This window comes from Rattus norvegicus, chromosome 3 (assembly GCF_036323735.1).
Source record: "Rattus norvegicus strain BN/NHsdMcwi chromosome 3, GRCr8, whole genome shotgun sequence".
In the NCBI taxonomy this organism is placed as follows: domain Eukaryota; kingdom Metazoa; phylum Chordata; class Mammalia; order Rodentia; family Muridae; genus Rattus; species Rattus norvegicus.
In genome coordinates, this window is record NC_086021.1 from 149,517,396 (window position 1) to 149,537,599 (window position 20,204).

At 38.8% G+C, this 20,204-nt stretch overlaps 1 protein-coding gene across 7 annotated transcripts in view; it reads left to right on the forward strand.

Annotated features, from left to right (window-relative positions):
* Macrod2 (mono-ADP ribosylhydrolase 2) overlaps nt 1–20,204 on the forward strand; it is a 2,017,257-nt gene that overhangs the window by 1,343,575 nt on the left and 653,478 nt on the right. For all 7 annotated transcript variants that reach the window (XM_039106853.2, XM_039106857.2, XM_039106858.2 and 4 more), the window contains exon 7: nt 9,632–9,662. In XM_039106853.2, the coding sequence (XP_038962781.1) occupies nt 9,632–9,662 (31 nt within the window). The remainder of the gene's footprint in view (nt 1–9,631; nt 9,663–20,204) is intronic.

A 20,204-nucleotide genomic window follows, 5' to 3' on the forward strand; every position in this document is an offset into this window, starting at 1 on the left:
TTCCGTATATGCCAGAAAGAAGTAGAATTGATTCTATTTTTAATAGCACAAAGAAAACAAGGACTTTTGCAGTATTTTTTTAAATTGCAAATGCGCTCTTCTCTTTATCCAGAGGTTAAATGAGTAAATTTTATTTTTTGAAGTGGTTCTCCACCACAGTACAGTAAGCACTAAGTATAGTTTTGCAGGTTATTTGTTTTTCTATGAAGAAAACAAAACCTAAACCTTCATGCTCAACAGTATGGTGAAGATGAAAAGCCCATGCTACAGAATCATATGCAGCCATTATAGACGGTGAAGATGAAAAGCCCATGCTACAGAATCATATGCAGCCATTATAGACCTGAGCTACCTCAGCACGCACTAGCATTTACAGGTCCTCATGGCCTAGGATATAAACATTGTAATCCAAGAACACAAAACATTACATATATTCTGAATTATGTCGGAAAAATCGCATGACTACATTTGTATATATCATGCAAGAGAATCATTTATTTATGAGTCTATCATCAAATGTCTTTTGGATTCCTATTATTGTATAAAAGTGAGCAAAACAGAGGCTATCATGAGATTTTGCACCTTAGGCTGTGAGAGGGGAGCAGGGGTGGGATGGGGAATTGAAATTGGAAAGGCATTGAAAAGGAATGAGTCTCATGGTAACAGCATCTTAAGGAAGTACCCAGAAGACTGTGTGAAAGAGAGCGACTTGGTTGAAGGCAGGAAAAGCCTGTGGAGCTGGTGACAACTGATTAGAGATCTAAAAAGAACAAGAAAGAAATCCATAGAGACATCTCAGAAAGGAATGGTTCCAGGTAGAGCAGACAGGGAGGCCACAGGCCCAGCAGCAAGATCATGCTTTGGGAATCTAAAAATTCAGAGAGGGGAATGGGGCCTAAAGATTGTGAGCAGCAAGGAAAGTTGTAGTAAAGATGGATCGGAGTGAGACTTTTGGCCTTGGTGTCATGATGATGAGCCTCTGAATCTACTGTGAAGTTGTGGTAGAAAGTGACTTAGTAAAATGAGGAAAGAAGAGGACCTTGTGAGTGCATGTGAATGGAGTAGAAGCATACCCACCATACTATTGGTAATTATGCTTCAGAGGGTTGCGAGTGTGATAAGATCAAGGTAGGAGGATGACTGACAAAGTGTCTCTGCTGTCTGCCCATACCTATCTTGTTTGAGCCTTGTACTCATGCATTAGTTATATAATTAAGAACTATTTCAGTATAATATTTTTGCTAATTTGAGGTCTTACATAGTATATGTTAATCAATAGTTCCTCCCTAGATTCATCCCCCACCTCTCAATACCTCTCATTGTCATATATGCATGTATGTGTGCATGTATATATATATGCATACATGCATCTGTGTTATATATGTTTAATAATCTATGGAATCCAATTTGTACTGCATACATGCTCATGGTAGGGGCATCCACTGGAGTGTGGCAGCCATGCTGCAGGGTCATACTCTTAAAAAAAAGCTTTCTCTTTCCCAGATGCTATCAAATGTTAAGGGTGGCCGTTGTGGTCCCCTTCTAGCTCCATGCCAGGATGTTGACCTGGCCTGATCATGAGAGCAGTGGTCTGTGTGTCCATGACAGCAGTGGTCTTGTGATTGCCAGAAGTCATTTTATTTCTCTAGTCTCCTATAACGTCTCATGCTTACAGTCTTTCTACCCCCTGTTTCTAGAAAGTCCCTGAGCCTTGGATAGAGGGGCATGATATATATGTCCCACTTGTGACTCAATACTCCTTTGACACTGGTTCTCTGCCCTTGAATTAGTTGTGACATTCTGTTTCTATGTTAACCATTGCCCATTGAACTAAAAAGCATCTTTGATAAGGTCTGAGGCCTATACTAATCTATAGGAGTTGAGATGTAAATTTAGAGGGCAGTTTGATACTAAGTCCGTTTGGCACCTGAGGCCTGGGAGACCCCAAACATGGTCTAAGATAGATTTATCGTACCAAGCTAAGAGATATTAAAATAAAAAGAAAAAATAAAATAAATTACTTTTCATACAAGAAAACATGCCAATTCCTTGATGTCCCTTACTAACACTGGCCATTGTCCTTCATAGTTTGATTTTAAACTTATAAACAGAAAGCAATGGCTGCTTTATAAGTCCATGTATGAAGTAAATTCTGTGACATCATTGAGCTTTGAGCTCAGTGCTAGATACTTAGTAGTAATTAGAGAAATGATATCCATTATTATAGTCATGCTGCTGCTTCCCAGCACAATAACACTTGTGCTTTTCTTTAAGAAAATAGTTATAGAATTGAATAACTTGCTAAGACGTACTTCAGCTCTTTATGTCATTCTCAGATGGGGAAACTAAGACACCTTTTATACATGCCACCAACTCTTATGTTGTGAGTGACCTTAGTCTCTTGTCCCTTCTTTAAGTTTCTCATCACTCCACCAGTGCTTGTCCAAGTCTAACTACTCACTTTCCACATTTGGTGAACATAATACTATGAGTGACACATTAAATGCATTTATTTCAAGGGTAAATTCATACTAAAACCTTAAATTGGAATCCACATTCTTTGTTGCAGTACATTATAATGATATAAAGTTTGCCCAGATTTCTATCATTACCATTGGTACAGCAGTTCTTTATAGCGAACCACTCCTCAAGTCAATGGCTTGTACCAGGAAGCATTTTTATTTTGCACACACAGCCACAGGTTGGTTGGTAGAACAATTGAGCCAAGGTTGGATTTTATTGCTTATTTCAGCTAGTCACTCAGATCTCCTGGACCAACAAGAAGCATGTATCACTTACCATACTCTTCATGAGCCTCCTCCAAAGGCAAGAATATAAAAGTTTAAACCCCAAAAGAATGGTCATTGTTATTGCATTGGCAAGTTAAGTCACATACTTGAGTCTATCATTTATGAAATGAAGAAATTCTCATAGCCTCTGGCTTTGTTGGTCCATATAACTGTAATAAATACCATAGACTACAAGGCTTAAACAACACACAATTAGTTGTCACAGTTTTAAAGGCGAGAAAGTTCAACATCATGGTGTTGGTTGCTTGCTGTTTAGGTAAGACTGTCTTTGTTTGAATGTAGCCTTATTTGTTAACTGTTTTTACAGGTCAAAAAGAGATAGTCTCTGCCAAGTTCCTTCTTAGAAGAATACTAATTCCATTTCTGAAGACTTTGCATCTTGATCTAATCACTCACCAAAACCACCTTCTTGAATTTTTTTATTTTAGTAAAAGTATGCTTTTATTCAATACATTTAAACTTCAACAAATGCACTGGTAATAGACATAAACCTTCAGACCCGATTATCACCCCAGTGTAATCTCTTAGGCACTATAAAAAAATAATGATATATTGGATGGCTGAGATATCTGAAGTAGGGTGCTAGTCAGCTTAAGTTATGAAGACTGCAGAGCGTCATTTTCTTCTTGTTTCTTCACATAATAAATAGTAACGGGCAAAACTAGCTGGATCCACAAAGGAGATTTTTTTCACTCATAAGAACTCTACATCATGATCTAGTTTCCCCTAAACAACCAAATATCATTGCAGTTGGGTCCAGATTTCAGTATAGGAATTTGGAGGAAAGAGATGGGTGGGAACAATCTTTTCATTCACTGCAAAATTGAGGAAATCATATAGCAAGACTTGAAGACAGCAATGAAGATTATGAAGCTCCTCGTAACCTATTGAACATGTATTTTGTGTGTGGCACCTCAAAATTGTCTTACCTACTAGAGCTGCCTAAAAGTTTCAGAGAAGGAATTAGAGTCTCGGAAGAAGCTGTCAGGAGATCACATGGTAAGCTGGATTGACGGTATTCTTGTTACTACAAATAGAAAGTTCCAAGTGCTCTGCCTGCTAGATGAGGGAACTATGGCCCAACTAAAATCAACGCACTGTCCTCCGGATTGTTTAAGACAACTCTCATATTTCAGTTTGTTTAATAGAATTCCTTTAGTACTTTGGATATTCTTCTAGCAAATAATAGTTGTTACAAAGTTGCTCTGTCTTCTAAATTAAAAAAATATTATCAGTTTAAAATAAAGTTGCTCTGTTTTTTAACAGGAGTACTTGCTTCTCTATCTTTCTTGGTGGATTTACTAGACATCTGTAACCCCTTGGCTTTTAGTTGACTATTGAAGGAGAGGCTGTTTGAAAACACAAGGGCTGGAGAGATGGCTCAGCGATTAAGAGCACTGACTGTGCTTCCAGAGGTCCTGAGTTCAATTCCCAGCAACCACATGGTGGCTCACAGCCATCTGTAATGGGATCCAATGCCCTCTTCTGGTGAAGACAGCTACAGTGTACACATATACATTAAATAAATAAATCTTAAAAAAAAAAAGAAAACACAAATATGCCTTAGCTTCTAAGCTGTTGTCTGACGGCCTTTGCAGGCACTGTGGTGTTAGCAACAGAACCAGCTACAAACATAGAAAAGAGTGGTAGAGGCCTTAAAGGAGCTAGAGCAGAGAGCTTGTATTAGATATTTACCACTCTGGACAGGACAAAAGTAGAAGGGTGGAAAACTTAGGAGTGACAGATTAAAGGAGTGATTCAGAGGTATTGCTATCTAAATATGAGGGAGTTTAGGAAATAATCACTTCCCTCTTCTTTTTAATCAAACTTAGCAGGTGTACCCAGCATGTGGTCCAGGGCCACATGTTTCATAGTTCTCAAGCATCAACTTGGCAGGTGACAATGCCATGTTGGTATCAAAAGATTGTTTGTGCCTGTTGTGGAGATCTGCTTCTGAGAATTATCTTAAGAAGTTAGACATACTAATTTCAGTAAAATTCTAAATAATAAGCAAACACGTTGTATTTTGACCTGTGGAGCATTCTTTTTCTTAGTAGTACACAGAGAAACAAAACAATGTTTCCTGCAAGTGACAGCTTCCTCAATTCAGTGTAATGTAATACATAATTAAAAACACTTAAACAGAAGGTGTATCGTGTAATGTTATTTGCTTGCAAAGGATGAGAAATCTACCCAAACCTGAATGAACCATAAAATATGTGTATTGTCTCGGAAACTGAAAGATCTCCTAGGTTGGAAACACTCTGTGGTTAATTACACCAACTGATACCAGAACTTCCCATCTGTTTATCCTTGTGGCTAAACAATGCCCTAGGCTACTTACTTAAGTAAATGGACCCCTTCTCTTGGAATTGAAAATGGGTTGACAATGGCTAGGCTGCTTCCCAAGAGCGTATGGTTTGAGAATGAATAACGATGAAAGAAAAATTCCTTCTGTTCTCATTAGGACTCAGAGAAAATAAAGTACTGAGTATAGGGGCCTATGGCCAGTGGTGAAAGATATTAAGGTCAACTGAATAGGCTGAGGGCTCCTGTTTTGACCTCCAGTTATAGAGAGAGAAAGGACAGAACTGGGGGCAAAAAGAACATGGGGTGCAGAATCCATAGACTTATCAATTCTGGTGCATTTGTAAGTGTGCAAAACTGACCTTCGAAGGAAGTGGTTTCCTTTTGGTAGTCCAATCTACAACTTCAGAAATGAAGAGTCCTCTTTGCATGCCAAGTCAAGTGGTTAATTGTTTTTCTCCCAAGAGAACAAACATATTCTGGTTAAGAAAAACTTGCTTAACTGAAAGCCAAACTCCATGAAGCAGGTTTCTGACAGCTCTATGATCAGATCCCATTGGTACAGAGTCCTCTACTCTCAGAGTTTGCTGGTAAGGAGGGCACTCTAGAGTCTTATAAATTGGACTACTGATGGCATTTCCCAAATTCTATAGCTGACTGCTGAGTTAAAAGTACTTCAAACAAACAAAATAATTGGCCTGGGTCTAGATACACTCTCACATCTCTCCATGAGAGTGGAGTTCTGAGGGAGATAGTTTTGTTAAAGGCAACTTTGAAATAACAGCATCTTAGGCTTCTCATTTCTTGTGTCCACATTGTAAATTTATTATGGCAAGTACATAGTCTATGAATGTACTATAAAAATCCCTCAGCTTCTCTCTCTCTCTCTGCTCTCTCTGTCTCTCTCTCTCTCCTTTTCTTTTTTTGCTCCATCCTCCTCCTATGCAATAAAGTGTGATTAATGATAGAAATTTGGTTTACATGAATTATGTTCAAAGTTATTTCATGTAACATAAATTTTGCATACCATTATATTTCCATCTCTGCTTTATCACTGCCTCTTTGAGCTAACACGATAATACCAAAGTCATCTCCCATTACATTATCATTTCCCTTCACATTTAAGGCAACAATGTCATTTGTGGATGAAGCTATTTCTCCTTGTTAAAACAGACAAGGCATTTCGTGCACTCAGACTTAGTTAGACAGTTGCATGATTGATTTCAAGAGAGGACTGGAGCCCAGGCAAATAACAGTTACCCTTCTCTGCCCAGTGCCTTCTTTCTTCTGCTAGATCTGATAGGGAAACGACTCATGTATCTGGACTTGAGAGTGAAGTGGAAGGCAGTTAGTTCAGAAGGATTCTCCAGGAAGCAGACTCTGAGTCACAGTGAACATGTCTATTAACAAGTACTTCAGAACACGTCTATTAACAAGGTTGGTATCTGGGAAAGAGAGGAAAGAAACTGTAGTAGACTAAGGGAGAAGCAGGAGGCAAGCCCAGTTCCAGGCCCTGCTGACACCAAACAGAACTCTGATACAGGAAGGGCCTTTCATTATAACATAGAGGAAGCCAAGATGTCCAGTCCTTTGTACCCTGCATTGATCCGTTAGTGGTATGGGCTGCCCCCAAAGGGTCAAGGTTCTAAGTTTGATACCATTTTGCAGCCAAGAGAGTCCCTGGAAAATCTTTTCATGAAAGGCTGTCTTCTGGAAGCTCTCTAGATCAGTAGTCCTCAAAGAGCGGTGATTTGTCCCTTAAGGAATGTTTAACGATCTAAGTATTTATCATCACGACTAGACAAGTATTCCTGGCATCTAGTGGGTTGTGTCTAGGGACACTGCAAACATACATAGGATAGCCTCCAAGGACAGATAAGTATGTGATCCAAAATATCAATAGTGCTGAGATAAGGAAGGCTGGCTCCAGGCCTGTAAGTGTTTTGAAACAACCTGCTGGGCATCACTGTGTCCACTCTTGTTGCCATCATTAGTGAACTCACAGCTTGTCAGACACCTTTTTCTCTTAATATTTCATCAAGACCTTGGAGGAAGGCCTCAAGTTTTCTTTTTGCCAGTGAGGAGACTGACCTTCAGAGCAGTTAAGTGAACTGCTCCAATTATGAAGTGGAAGAGGACAAAACTGTGGAATATAAAGCCCTTGTTTGTAGAAACAGTTGTAGTGTCATCTTCTTTCCTCTGAAGGTTTAAAACATGCTACCCAAAATACACCCTGCTACATTACTGACTGTCTGACTGTTCTGAGTTGGAGACAGAAGCAAAGGAGTACAAGAGCAGATGCTGGAGACAAGATTCTTTATTATATTTCCATTTAATTGAAAATAGGCTTTTTTCTTTCTGCGTATTCTGATTATAGTTTCTCCTCCTCCAAGCCCTCCAATGTGATCCCGGCTCCCCACCCACCCAAATCCACACCCTTTCCTTCTATTAGTATCTAAAAATATTGGTGGAATAATATAACATTAAGTTAGAGGAATAAAAAAATCAGAGAGGAATTGTACAAAACAAACAGGCTCGGGGAGGCAAGGGCAACTAACTAAAAAGCACAAAGACACATACATCCACACACATCAAAATCCCATAAAAATATGAGACCAGAAACCATCATATCTACTCAAGGGACCTGTTAGGAAAAGAAGAGATAAGAGGAAAAGAGAGCAGAGGAGAGGAGAAGAAAGGAGAGGAGAGGAGAGGAGAGGAGAGGAGAGGAGAGGAGAGGAGAGGAGAAGAGAGGAGAGGAGAGGAGAGGGGAAGGGAAGGGAAGAGGAGAGGAGAGGAGAGGAGAAGAGAAGAAAGAGAAGAGAAGAGAAGAGAAGAAAGAGAAGAGAAGAGAAGAGAAGAGAAGAGAAGAGAAGAGAAGAGAAGAGAAGAGAAGAGAAGAGAAGAAGAATCCTAGAGAAAACAGTATGAGACAAGGAACCTCCAAAAGCAAAAGAGTTTGTTTTATGTTGGCTGGGCATGAGGTCTGTCCTTAAGGGAAGTTTGTATACCTACAGGGACTCCATTGGAGAGACCTAATTCTTCTTTGTGAGTGGTTATCAATTGAAGACAGCTTCTGGGTTAGGAATAGGGTTATGTTTACTTCCCCTCCCAGCTCTGGGACCCCATTTTCCTGTGCAGTCCCTGGGCATGTTGCTACAGTTCCTGGGAGTTCCTATGCTAGTTCTGCTGTCTTTGAAAGGCCACGTTTCTGTTGTGTACTTCTTCCCCACTGGCTTTTACAATCTTCCTGTCTTCTCTTTCTGAGCTTGGAGGAGAGGGATTTAATGGAGACATCTCATTTAGAACTCAGGATTTCAAGGTCTCTCATTTTGCATATTGTTTCACTCTATTTCTTCTGATCTGCTGCAGGAGTAAGCTTCACTGATGATGGCTGAGAAAGACAGTGACTTATGAATATAACAGAAGGTTGTTAGACAGTTTAGTGTTTTAAAGTACATTACTTTAGCGTAACAGTTTACTTTGACTTCTCTCATGCCCCTGGCCAACCTAGTCTTAGGTTCTTGGTCACCCAAGCAGTATCAGGTATAGGTTCTATCTCATGAAGTGGGCCTTTAATTCAGTCAGATAATGGTTTTGTGCCCTTCTGGCGGCAATGTATTTTATAGGCAATTCACCATTGTACATCAAAGGAGGTATAGCTAGATTGTTGTTTACCTTTCTCCTCCAGCAGGATGCAGAGTACTGGCTAGTACCTGGAATGCTAGTCAGTAGAGGTAAAGGTTCCAGGTTGGCATCAGCTTGACTTTTCCATGTTCAGTGAGTTATATTTTAGTTGTCTGCAGCAATGGGGCCTTACTGTTAGTTTATGGAGAGTATCCAATAGTCTTGACAACACCCTGTCTTAGGTTGTATGGAGATATCCATGATCATTTGGCCGACAACTCGAATAGATGTAACCTGTTCCTGAAATGACAGGTTTCAATTTGATGATGAGAGATGTCTAGTTGGGGACAACCTGAAGGTGCCCTTCTCTTGTCAAGGAAAGGAATTTGAGATCAGGGTACATCTGTACAAATAATCCTTGTTACATGACCCTAGTTTTTCTACTCTACTCTACTCAGCTACCCTTAGACCTCTTCCCTTGTTACCCAGTAAAACTCTATTTGTCTAATTTAACACGTACTAAGCATTCAATTCTAACTCCATCTTTGTGTTTTCAATTTTTTATGAAAGCATAAATTCCATAAAAATCTTGAATTAGGTATATGTTGAGCTTTCCCCATTGCTATGCTTTGAACACTCTAGCTGAAGAACTCTTAAAGGGGTTGGTGGCAGTCAAATCATGCTGCCCCTGAAAAATTGCCTTATGAGAATCCTGAAAAATTAACATCTGTGTCTTGTGAGTTGATCTAAATACTTGAACTCACAGGTCTGAGCTAACTTCATAAATGGAAGCAATTCTACTGTCAAGAAGAATAGAGGTCTATTTGATAATGTTGAACAAACCTATTCTTTTAAAATTTACTGTTATTTCTGTGGTTTATTCACAGGCATTTCCCTGCATTTCAACGGGCATTTATGGTAAGTGAATTAACATTTGATGGTGTTTGTAATTTTGTTGTTGTTGTTGTCAAATCAGTGGGGGATAAGTAATGGTTAACTGAAAAAATACAAGATTCTTCCATATATTTATTTTTCTGTGACTCAGAAAAACTGAAAATGCATGTCAAATTCCACCAAGGAACCCCAGAGGGTTATTCAGATTGTTTTGTGTTCTTGAATTTGGTTACATTGAACATCCAGATGAAATGATTTGACACATGGTATCTCTAAGTCTTTTGTTACATGAGAAAAAGGTTGTAGCAAAGTTGGCTTCTAAAGTTGTTTTCTTTAGTAATGTCAGATTTTCTCCCAGAAATGTATAATATAAATAAAGCCTAGCATTTTTATTTTATTGTGACTAACAAAAAAGCCTTAAAATACACAAACATATACCTTTATCTTAAGCTTGTATGATATCCAAAGAAGTGACTATTAATAAAAACAAAAAAATTTAATAACCTACAAATGTTTTCTTTCCAGCTATTAATGGATTGTTTTGGGTAGTATGAAATGAACTTTTTCTTAACTTAGTATTTCTTTAAAAACCTTAATTAGAATAAGATGAAAAACATCCCAGCAAATAAAACGAAGTGACCAAAGACTTGCTCAGACATTTCAACATTTAAGGCAGGACATCCTCCTCCTCCTCCTCCTCCTCCTCCTCCTCCTCCTCCTCCTCCTCCTCCTCCTCCTCCTCCTCCTCCTCCTCCTCCTCCTCTTCTGATTACACCTTAGAAATCAGGACTCCATTCTTTGGAAATAGGCAGGTAGGGACTGTGCTCTCCAAGCTAGTTGTGCATTCCTCTTTTGCCATTCCCAAATGCTCACCTGGAAATCTTAACTATTTGCTCAAGGGAAACATTGTTTACAGCTAATGTCCAGCTCCATCCTTAAGTGTGTGGGGACTATGACCAGGTTATCACTGCAGATATGGCAATTTTCATTGTGAGGGCTTCCTTCATCACAATCTTGCTTTTTCTCAACAACAAACAAACACAGGCTGCCTAACCTGCAACACTGGGCTCTTTGTCTAAGATCATATTAAACCATTGATCCCTTTTGTTTCTGAAGAATTATGGTAATATCCAGAGAATTATCTATTGTATGCTGTGAAAAGGGGGAGTAGCTAGAAAGCAAAAGTAAAAGGAAGATGAGGAGTGACTATTGAAATACGCCCCAGAATAGATGGAGAATAGCAAGTCCAATCTAAATTTGAGTCATGGACAGTGTTCATTCCAGAAGGACAAAAAAAATCATTCTTAGAGAGAGAACATGGCTGGAAATTTTACAACTGGCTCAAGTTATCCCTTGATAGGAAAAGGAAATAGTAAGGACAGTTAGGATTTCAATAGAGTGGCTCATACTAACTTACAGAAAGGGCTGGGCTTTACTTACTCTTCTTATTGTTATGATGAAATACAACTTATTGAAGACAATGTTACTTTGGCTCTTAGTTTGAGTGTATTGTCACAGTGGGGAAAGTCTGGTTGTGGGAACATGAGAGAGCTGGTCATGTTGTATACATAGTTATAGAATAGAAATATGTGACTGTTGCTCAGCTGGCATCCTCCTCCTCTTCAGGCTAGGATTCCAACCCATAGAGCAATGCTGGGTACATTCAGGGTAGGACTCTCCTTCTAGATATCTATGGGAACACCTTACTGATACACAGAGAGGTGTATCTCCCAGGTAATTCCAAACCCAGTCAAGCTGACAATGAAGATTAGTCATTGCTATTGCTGCCAAGCAAGTATAAACATTTCTACCAGGGTAGGTCAAAGAATACCATGCTCTAGTCATTCCTTCTCATCTCAGTTCTCTTGGTTTTGGAAAATCTATGAAAGAGGCTGAAGTCCATAGGGAAGAGACCCATGTTCAGTTTTAGTCTATGATATCTATTTCACTAACTTGTAGAAAACTCCAAGATGCCATAATTTATGGTCTACTCTTCTCTGGACTATTTGAAGGACACACCCATTTCTCTTGTGAAAGCAAAGCTTTCTGGTTAGCTTTTTATCCCTTGGGCAGACACATAGATTGTTGAATGCTTGTTTTCTTGTTCCAGTAGTACGTCCTCCTTATTACTTGCTTAGGTTGACTTTTGTCTTGTTTTCTGGAAATTTGATTTAGTAATGTATTTAAAGTTATGTATTAAATTTCCTTTGGCTACAAAGGAAAAATAAATAAACAAGAAAATACATTTTTTAACATTTGTAATTCCTGATACAAAAGAGCAAAATTTTAGAATAATCTTACGTTCCACTTGCTGTCTTTCTTACTCCCTAATGCTATTCATGCTAGCTTAATTTTTCATGAAGTCACTTGCTTTATGATCGCCATCTGCTCAGGAGCCTTGGATTACATTCCATTACTCCTGAGCTCATTTCCATTCTCCCTCCCTGGAACAATGGGCACTTTGTATGTTCCCTCAAACTACCATACCTTCAAGAAGATGAGGAAAAACCCAAACCCTTAGTGAGATGACATGAAGTAGTATCCTCAGATTTAGATGATTCTTACATACACTTTTGCATGTTTAAAAGAATAATTTAGTTTGTAATAACTCTGGTTTGGTTTTGGTATTGAAACAGTGGCCCTTAAGCTTGTGATCCTGCTGTCCCAGCTTTCTGAGTACTGGATTTACAAGTGTAAAACATCATGTCCAAGTTGCAGTTTTTAATTAATTAATTAAATAATCAGTTAATTTATTTTGTTGTGGAAGTTATTTATGAAATACTTGTCAGGACTAGTATTTTTTTTCAGATCATCTCTTGCTATTTATCCATCCTGATATATCCTTTGTAACTTACATCAAAAACAAATCCTAGAATACACGGATAACAAACTCCAAGGTTTCATCATTTCTATAAAACATGCCTTTGTCATACATGTTCACACAGACACAGGCATCCACATGGCAAAGTTGTATGTTATCTGCACTATCTCCATCCTTGCTTTCTACCCCGTACTACAAGAAAAAACATACTATGCATATCTAACAGGTTGTACTTCAACCTCTAGGAAGCCTTGAATGTCTAGGCCTTAGAGATTATTGTACCTTCGGAAACCTTTGAGGATTTATACTTGACTTATAAACACTTCCAAATGTTATCCCATACAGTTTCTCAATAGTTTTTATACTCAAAGCCAATTTGTATTCTTATTATTATCATATTAACATTTTGTGCTGCAAAATGTCAACTTTCTGGTACTTTCTAGGCAGGTATTAGACTACCAAGCTGTACCTCTTAACATATAGTCTTATTCTAGAATCACAATATCCTGGTACATAAACTTTGCATAACTTGTACCCAGCAGGATACCTTGTACCCATTAATTAGCAAATATATTTGTTGTTGATAGTAATAATGTAATACAAATTGTTGCCTAGTGGAGATATAGAAAAATAAATCTTTGATAAACAAAATAACAGGCAGAGAAAGGTAATCAGTTGTCATTTTCTTTTTAAGATTTTTTTCTTGATATATAAAACACAAACATTATACATATGCACTTGCCATTTTAAGGATGTTTTGCTACATGGATACATTATACAATGTTCAAATAAGGCTATATATGCCCATCAAGCATAAATATGATCAAAACTTTCAAAATCATTTCTCCTTGCTTTTTGAAATATGTAATGCTTTGGGGTATCTATAATCACCCTACTACCCAAGTGACATTTTCTTGCTTGGTAAACTCCACTAATTTAGAGACAAGAAATGTTTCTCAAAATTATCCTCAAAATGGATTTGGTGTTTGTGTATATGAGAGGCCAAATGAAGACACAGAACTTGCACGTCTGAGAGCCCAAGCTGAGAGAACAGGGTATTTCCCTCACCAGGAATCCAATGTGGTTTGTTATAGCTCCTGGGAGTGTGGTCAGTGTGGTCAGGTGCAGACATATTCTGACTCACCTCAGCCCACAGGCTTCTCCTGAAGTTGTCATTTATCAGTCACTTGCTGACTTTGAGTCTACCAACACTTTTAGAGTCTTGGCCTGCAAAGGGGCTGCCACCCTATTCTCTGGATTTTGAGTACAGTGGATGCGTGTTTTGAAAATGTTTAGTTAAGGCCAACACACTCTAGTGCTCACGGAATTTCCACAGCAGCCACGTTTGACAGAGACTGTTAAAACGGACTCTTATACTCCAGCCCCAGAACATGACCAACCCCAGCACTCAGAGCTAGATGACCCCAGTAGAAATCCCCCTACCTCCACCCCTTTTCCTACCTCTTAACTTTGTGGAGACAAGCTTTGTGGAGAATGCACCAGAAACAGGTGAGGACCACAGCCTACCCTATGATTCAACCTGATTTAAGGAAGCAACTTGGTTGGAACTGACTGCCTCCTTTGAAGTTTTCCTGGAGGAGAAACCAGACTTTACCACAGAGCCTTGAGGGCTGCCCAACTGCTGCTGTATTAGGTTTTCAGCACAGCTGCTGCCCAGGGCCCCAGACCTCCTGCTGACTCTCAGGATGGAAAGCCTCATTTAGGAAGGCACCAAAGAAAAGCCAGTGTTACTTTTAGAAAAACAGATCCAGGTGAGGCTAGCCCTCTGGATCCCTGTTAAACATTTGAATTGGCATCCGCATTAGTCTCAGAGGGACGATTCTGAACTTCTCTGATGGACTTTGCAGCTCAGATGCGTGCCTCCTGCCCTCTGAGCCCCATTTGGATACTCTGGTGCTAATACGTTTAACAAAAAAATAAAGAAGTAAAAGAAAAAAGGCTAGACATGATACAGAGCAAAGGAATTTTTACTAGAAGCAAATGGCAAAAATAGTTTTAGTCTGTTTTATGAGAGTCGCTAGAGTTAACTGATACGAAGTCCAGGCAGAAATCTATGTCCATTGAGCACTGGGAAATTGAATAAATAGTCTCTCGGGAGAAAAAGGCAAAAACATCTGAAGCGTGGTTGTATGTGATGGGGTATTTTTAGAGAGGAAGGAGTTTTACACAATGAGTTATTGGCTGAAAACCTGAGCAGACAAGTACAACAGTGCTGAGCTGAAGTAGCTCCCGTATGTACTCGTCGTACCGGCTAGAATGCAAGGTCTCCTCTTTTCAAAGTCCCTTACCAAATGTTGCTGGCCCGAACTTTCTAACCGAGTCGTTCATTAAGATTTAGGTTAATTTTTCTGCTCCCAAAGAGCACAATGCAAAACAATGTGATAAGTCGTTAAGTTTCCATGTGCGCGGTAAATGGCTTTTGTTTTGTTTGTGGTATTTGTTTGTTTGTTTGCTTGTTTAGTTTAAGTTGACAGGCATCCCTTGGAAGAGATTGAGCGCGCGCGCGCGCGCGCGCGCACACACACACACACACACACACACACACACACACACATGTCCCCGTGACCATGCTGCCTCGGTGTGCTTAAATGCTGGCAGGTTTGAGGAGGCGTGGCCACCACTGTGGTATAATACTGAGCCTGCTCGAATGAATAGCCCTCTCTGGTAATGCATTTGGGAACCGAAAGGGGGGAAAATGACAAAAGTATGTGCCCTTGCTTTCATCGCTGCCACCTCCCCACTTCTAGATTTTTTTCTCTCTTCCCTTTGATATTTCCATTTGCTTTGAAAACTTCCTTTTACGTGATCTAATAATGATTTGTCTCCCTTTCATAAAAACTTGCCTTCTGGCGTGCTAGCATTTTTATCCTTGTCAAGTTATACCCACTATAGGAATCATTATCACTCTTGGCAATCCCCGACTTAACCACTGCCTCCACAGAGCAGAGGACATTGGAATCAGTGTGGCTTACTTCCCCGAAAACAAGTTGCTGCTGCCAAACTGGTCTATTCCATCCCATTTGAATGCGGTTCTAGGAGCTGACCCTCATGACGCACTCTGCAGAACTAGCTTGAGACAACAAAATCTCAGCTATTATGCTGCCTCTAACCCGGTGGGGCCTTTTGATTTGGATAGACAATTTCATCCGATATACTCAGACACACTCTTGTTGACATACCCATCCCACACAACAAGGTACAGAGGTCTTTCTTGCGTTTTCAAAGCGCCAGGGGTCTCTAAAGTTGAAAGAGACATCATAGAAACCCAAAGCAAAACATTCACCTTAGGTCATGTTATCTCAAGAATCTAACGAAGGTATCTGCTAGTTTACCTTGTATAAAAATGGCAGTAAGTGTGTATGAGGAGATTCTCTTTCAGGAGCTCCACTAAAATTGGTTCTTTGGGTACTGAGGGCACAGTGGGAAGCTGGCTCCCCTTGCCCACTATGCTGCTTCAACTGAACTTAATGATAATACCTTAAAAGTGATTTGAGTTACATTCTATTCATTCATTCATTCATTCATTCATTCATTGACATTCTTTCTGATGTTTAAGTTTGTATTCCCTTGTATTTTGCCAAAGTACAAATCTGATCAGGACTTAAAAGGCAACCATGAGTTCCAAACCAACCCTTTCTTACATGTTATTTATTATGATTATGCTACATTTTCTTTGAAAAAATGACCACCTCTACAAGTAATGTTAAACATAAATACTTTTAAAGATTTCGGAACACTACAGTAGCAAAAAGCCTTTTAGGATCCAGGAAAACTACTCTAGAAAATCCCAGAACCTGCACATTTCACAGTACTCGTGGGTATGCCTTTCAGACACTTTGAGAACTAGAACATTATCACAAAGCAGCCTCCTACAGATTTTCTTGGGAGAATTTCAGAACTGTCCACATGTCTATGAAATTATTCTTTGGTGTAGCCGTGTAGAATATCTATTCTTGCCTAGTAGTAATGGTAATAATCAGTCTTCATTGGCAATGTGACTGGATGCAAAATCGTCTAAATAACACATTTCTATGTATGTCCATAAGAGTATTTCTATAGAGGTCTAACCACCCAGAATCGAACACTCAGGAGCTTATGACCTAGACTTAAGAAGAGAAGGAACAAAATGCACAGAATCATGAGACATAGTTTTATCTAGTGACATTGTGGGTTGTATGTTTCAGGAAATCAAACAGAAAATTATTTAAAATTTCTGTATACCCACACATTTTCTTACTCTAAATGGAATAGCATCAATTCGCCTTGTTTCTTGGGCATATATATCTAAAGGGCAAGTTTCAATAAACATAGCTGAGCTGTCTTGAGAAGAGATTTCAAAAATAATTCTGACAGTTCTTAGAGAAGTCAAGTATGTTTATTTCTTTGGGACAGTGATTTTCCTGTCAAATCTAGTTTTAGTCAATGATTCTATTTTTAAAATATATCATGGAATTCACTTGGAATGTAGACTTTTACTTAGGGTAAAGCTAAGCTGGAGAGAGAGAGAGAGAGAGAGAGAGAGAGAGAGAGAGAGAGAGAGAGAGAAGAGAGGGGGGAGGGAGAGAGAGAGAGAGAGAGAGAGACTCTAGATTTCTGTGGCTTACTGAATGTAGACGTTTTCCCCCTCTCTGCCAACAGATCCAAAGCAAGCATTGTGCTTAGGAGAGTATTTGTTCTCCTCTGTTATTTAAAGATGTATTAATATGCTGTGGGGCCAAGTAATTACTATGATGACATTGATTTTGTTGACTTTACTAGCCTGATGTTAGATCTCTCTCTCTCTCTCTCTCTCTCTCTCTCTCTCTCTCTCTCTCTCATATATATATGACTATTTATCATCTATCTCTATCATCTATCATCTATTTATATATCTATAGTCATATAGATATATATGTATCAAGACAAAGAACAGACTCTCTATCCCCTTGAATACAGACTAATTACCTTGTATACCTTCCATTCAAGAGAAGGTTTTCTGTGACCAACCTTAAACAGAGGAGGAGAACTTTCAATTGGCTAAGAATGTACTTGCTTGACTACAGTTGTGTCACATGAGAGGAAAAGGAAGAATGCATCTTGACAAATTTTCAGATTTTACCACTCATGGGACATAGTAAGGCAATGAACCAAATCAGACATGTCTGGTTAATTTAGGAATTGTATCACCTAAAGTCACTGCCTATTTTCTAAGAATAGGTGATCTTTTTAATAGTGTCCACTTTATTACAATATCTTTGTTACCTTTAACACTTAGATTTTCAAAGGAAGAGATTTTTCAAGGCATCTGAACAATAACCTACATTTTGATGATTAGGCAGCTCATTAACCATTCAGGTCTTGCCTGAAGTGCACTTGCACTCTTTGCTTCCCATATTTCATGGAAAAGGCCCAAGGACACTAGTAGATGCTGAAATCAACATGCTGAGGATACGGAAGTAGCGGTACAGTTTCCTGTATTGTGATTCTGCGCCCGTCTTCAAAGAAGTCCTTGGAGGAACCTTCTGTAATTTGTTTCTGTGTCACCCTAATCCCTGAGGTTACAGAAAATATAAACCTACCTTCAGGGGTCCTGAGAAGTTGAAGCAGCATCCCATGAATTTAGGACCTCTTGGAAACCACAGTTGAGAGACAGATCATAGAGGAAACATTGCTGCAAGGGTCAACTGTGATATATCACAGTGCAGTCAATTCTTAAAATGTTTACAACGAAAGGAAACATATTTATACTTATCTCCCCCTTTAGCCATGATTACCAAGAGTTCCCTGCATGTGACTACAAATTGAACTGAAATTAACAAAATCAACATGAAGTTGTCTCATCTCATTGATGTGTTCATCTGTATCCATTTGTAAACGTTATAAATTAATCTGATTTTACTCGGGTCTCCCTTCTAATCAATAAAATTTTCTGTAAAAAGCTACCTTCCCTTTCTTGAAGATACCATTCATTTTATCAGAAATTAGATTTTGAAGTTGAGCTCTGAGTCCTGTATCTGATAGATCCCAGCACCTAAACTGGTGTTACATGCACGGGAAATCTTAATCTTTTATTTCAACAAATAAAACCTAAATAGGAAGCTCTGATACAGTAAGGGAGGCCACTGACACATCCTTTCCATTCCAAAAACCCAGATCAACATTCCGGAAACATTGGTATTTAGTATACATGGTTTCTATTTAAGGAATGATTTCATTTTTGATTTGACAGGGAGAGCTAAAATGGCAGTTAACAATTTGCATGGCAATTTTATTAAAATATAACCCACCAACATAGAATTCTCCCATTTAAAGTGCTTTTAGTTTATTCAGTGAGCTCTGCAGACATTATCATAATCTAATTTTAGAAAATGTTCATAAGACCCCAGAATGCCCCATATTAGACATCAAATCCATCTGTGTTTTCTCCCCGAGCCTTAGGCAACTCAACTGTTCAGATTTTCCTTCTGCAATATTTATGATAAAGGAAATAAAGAAATACGTGGCATTTTATACTTGTTTTATCCTGTAATATATATTTTATGACTCATCCACATTGTGATGTATGTCAGTTATTAGTATGTTGCTATATGAATATGCCACATTGCAGTCAGCTTAGTTATGTAACAGTGAATGGAACACAAAATTGCAATTGAGAAATACTCCAGGAAACAATCTATACCTGCGTTATTGGGTTTCCTTGCCTTTCTTGCCTTTCTCCAAAATCTTTTTCTTGATAGCACTAGAGTCCACTGATCTATATGGTCTGTGTCATTGTGTATGCTCCAATGTCATTTATTAGTACAGCAGTTTTCTCCTAGGGTTCAATGGAACACTGGAGGAAAAGAAATCCTTAAATCAAAGTGGCCCTGGATATGAATTTCAGGATCTCATTGATCTACATTTAAATGCTAACACCCTTTATTATTAGCTGTTTGGCCTCGGGAGATTAATTAATCTCTCTATGCCTCAGTAACCTCAGCTGTCAAATAGAGTTAGTAATGCCAGTAATGTGGGTTTGTTGTAGAGATTAAAGTATATACATGATGAAAGCATTTGTCTAAGGTCAGACATACAGATATGCATTGGACAATTTTGTTTGCTCATGGTGTCAGGGTTTACATTGCTTTTATGCTTATGCTGATCATTATCGTTATCCCAGTGGACTGAGAACTCCTTGCTGTACAGGGTTTGGGGCTGTGTTCAGTACTACAGCTCAGAGTCTGAAGGAGAATCAACAGTGGCACTCAATTGTCTACCATTTGAGGGAGCCTTGAACTCTAACTAGTCATCCCTTATCACCAAAGCCTCTCTATTGTGTTATTTTGCCTCTGCCTGTTTTTTAAATAACTATTGTCTTCATTTAACCAATTTTTGCTGCTACTCAGAGGCCTATGAGTCCAATTGCCTGGAAATTAGACCAGTGATCTCATCATGCCCTGTTTTCTGCATCATATGTAGCAATTACCATGGGACTGAAATATTTCCCAGTACAGACAACTTGCTCAGCTCAGCTCAGCTCCCTACAGTTTATCTAAGCTCTAGAAATGATATAGAAATATATTTAATGTGTTTGTAAGTGAATTAAATATTTAGTAGGAGAGACAGACTAGTAGTACTCATGTGTGGTCTTGAAAGTGAATTTCTGTCTTATAAAGCAGCAGATCCCTCAGGTAACATAAATCACATTTCTCTACAGTCATTTAAACTATTCCTTCTTAAGCAACACTGAGGGATATGATCCCAAT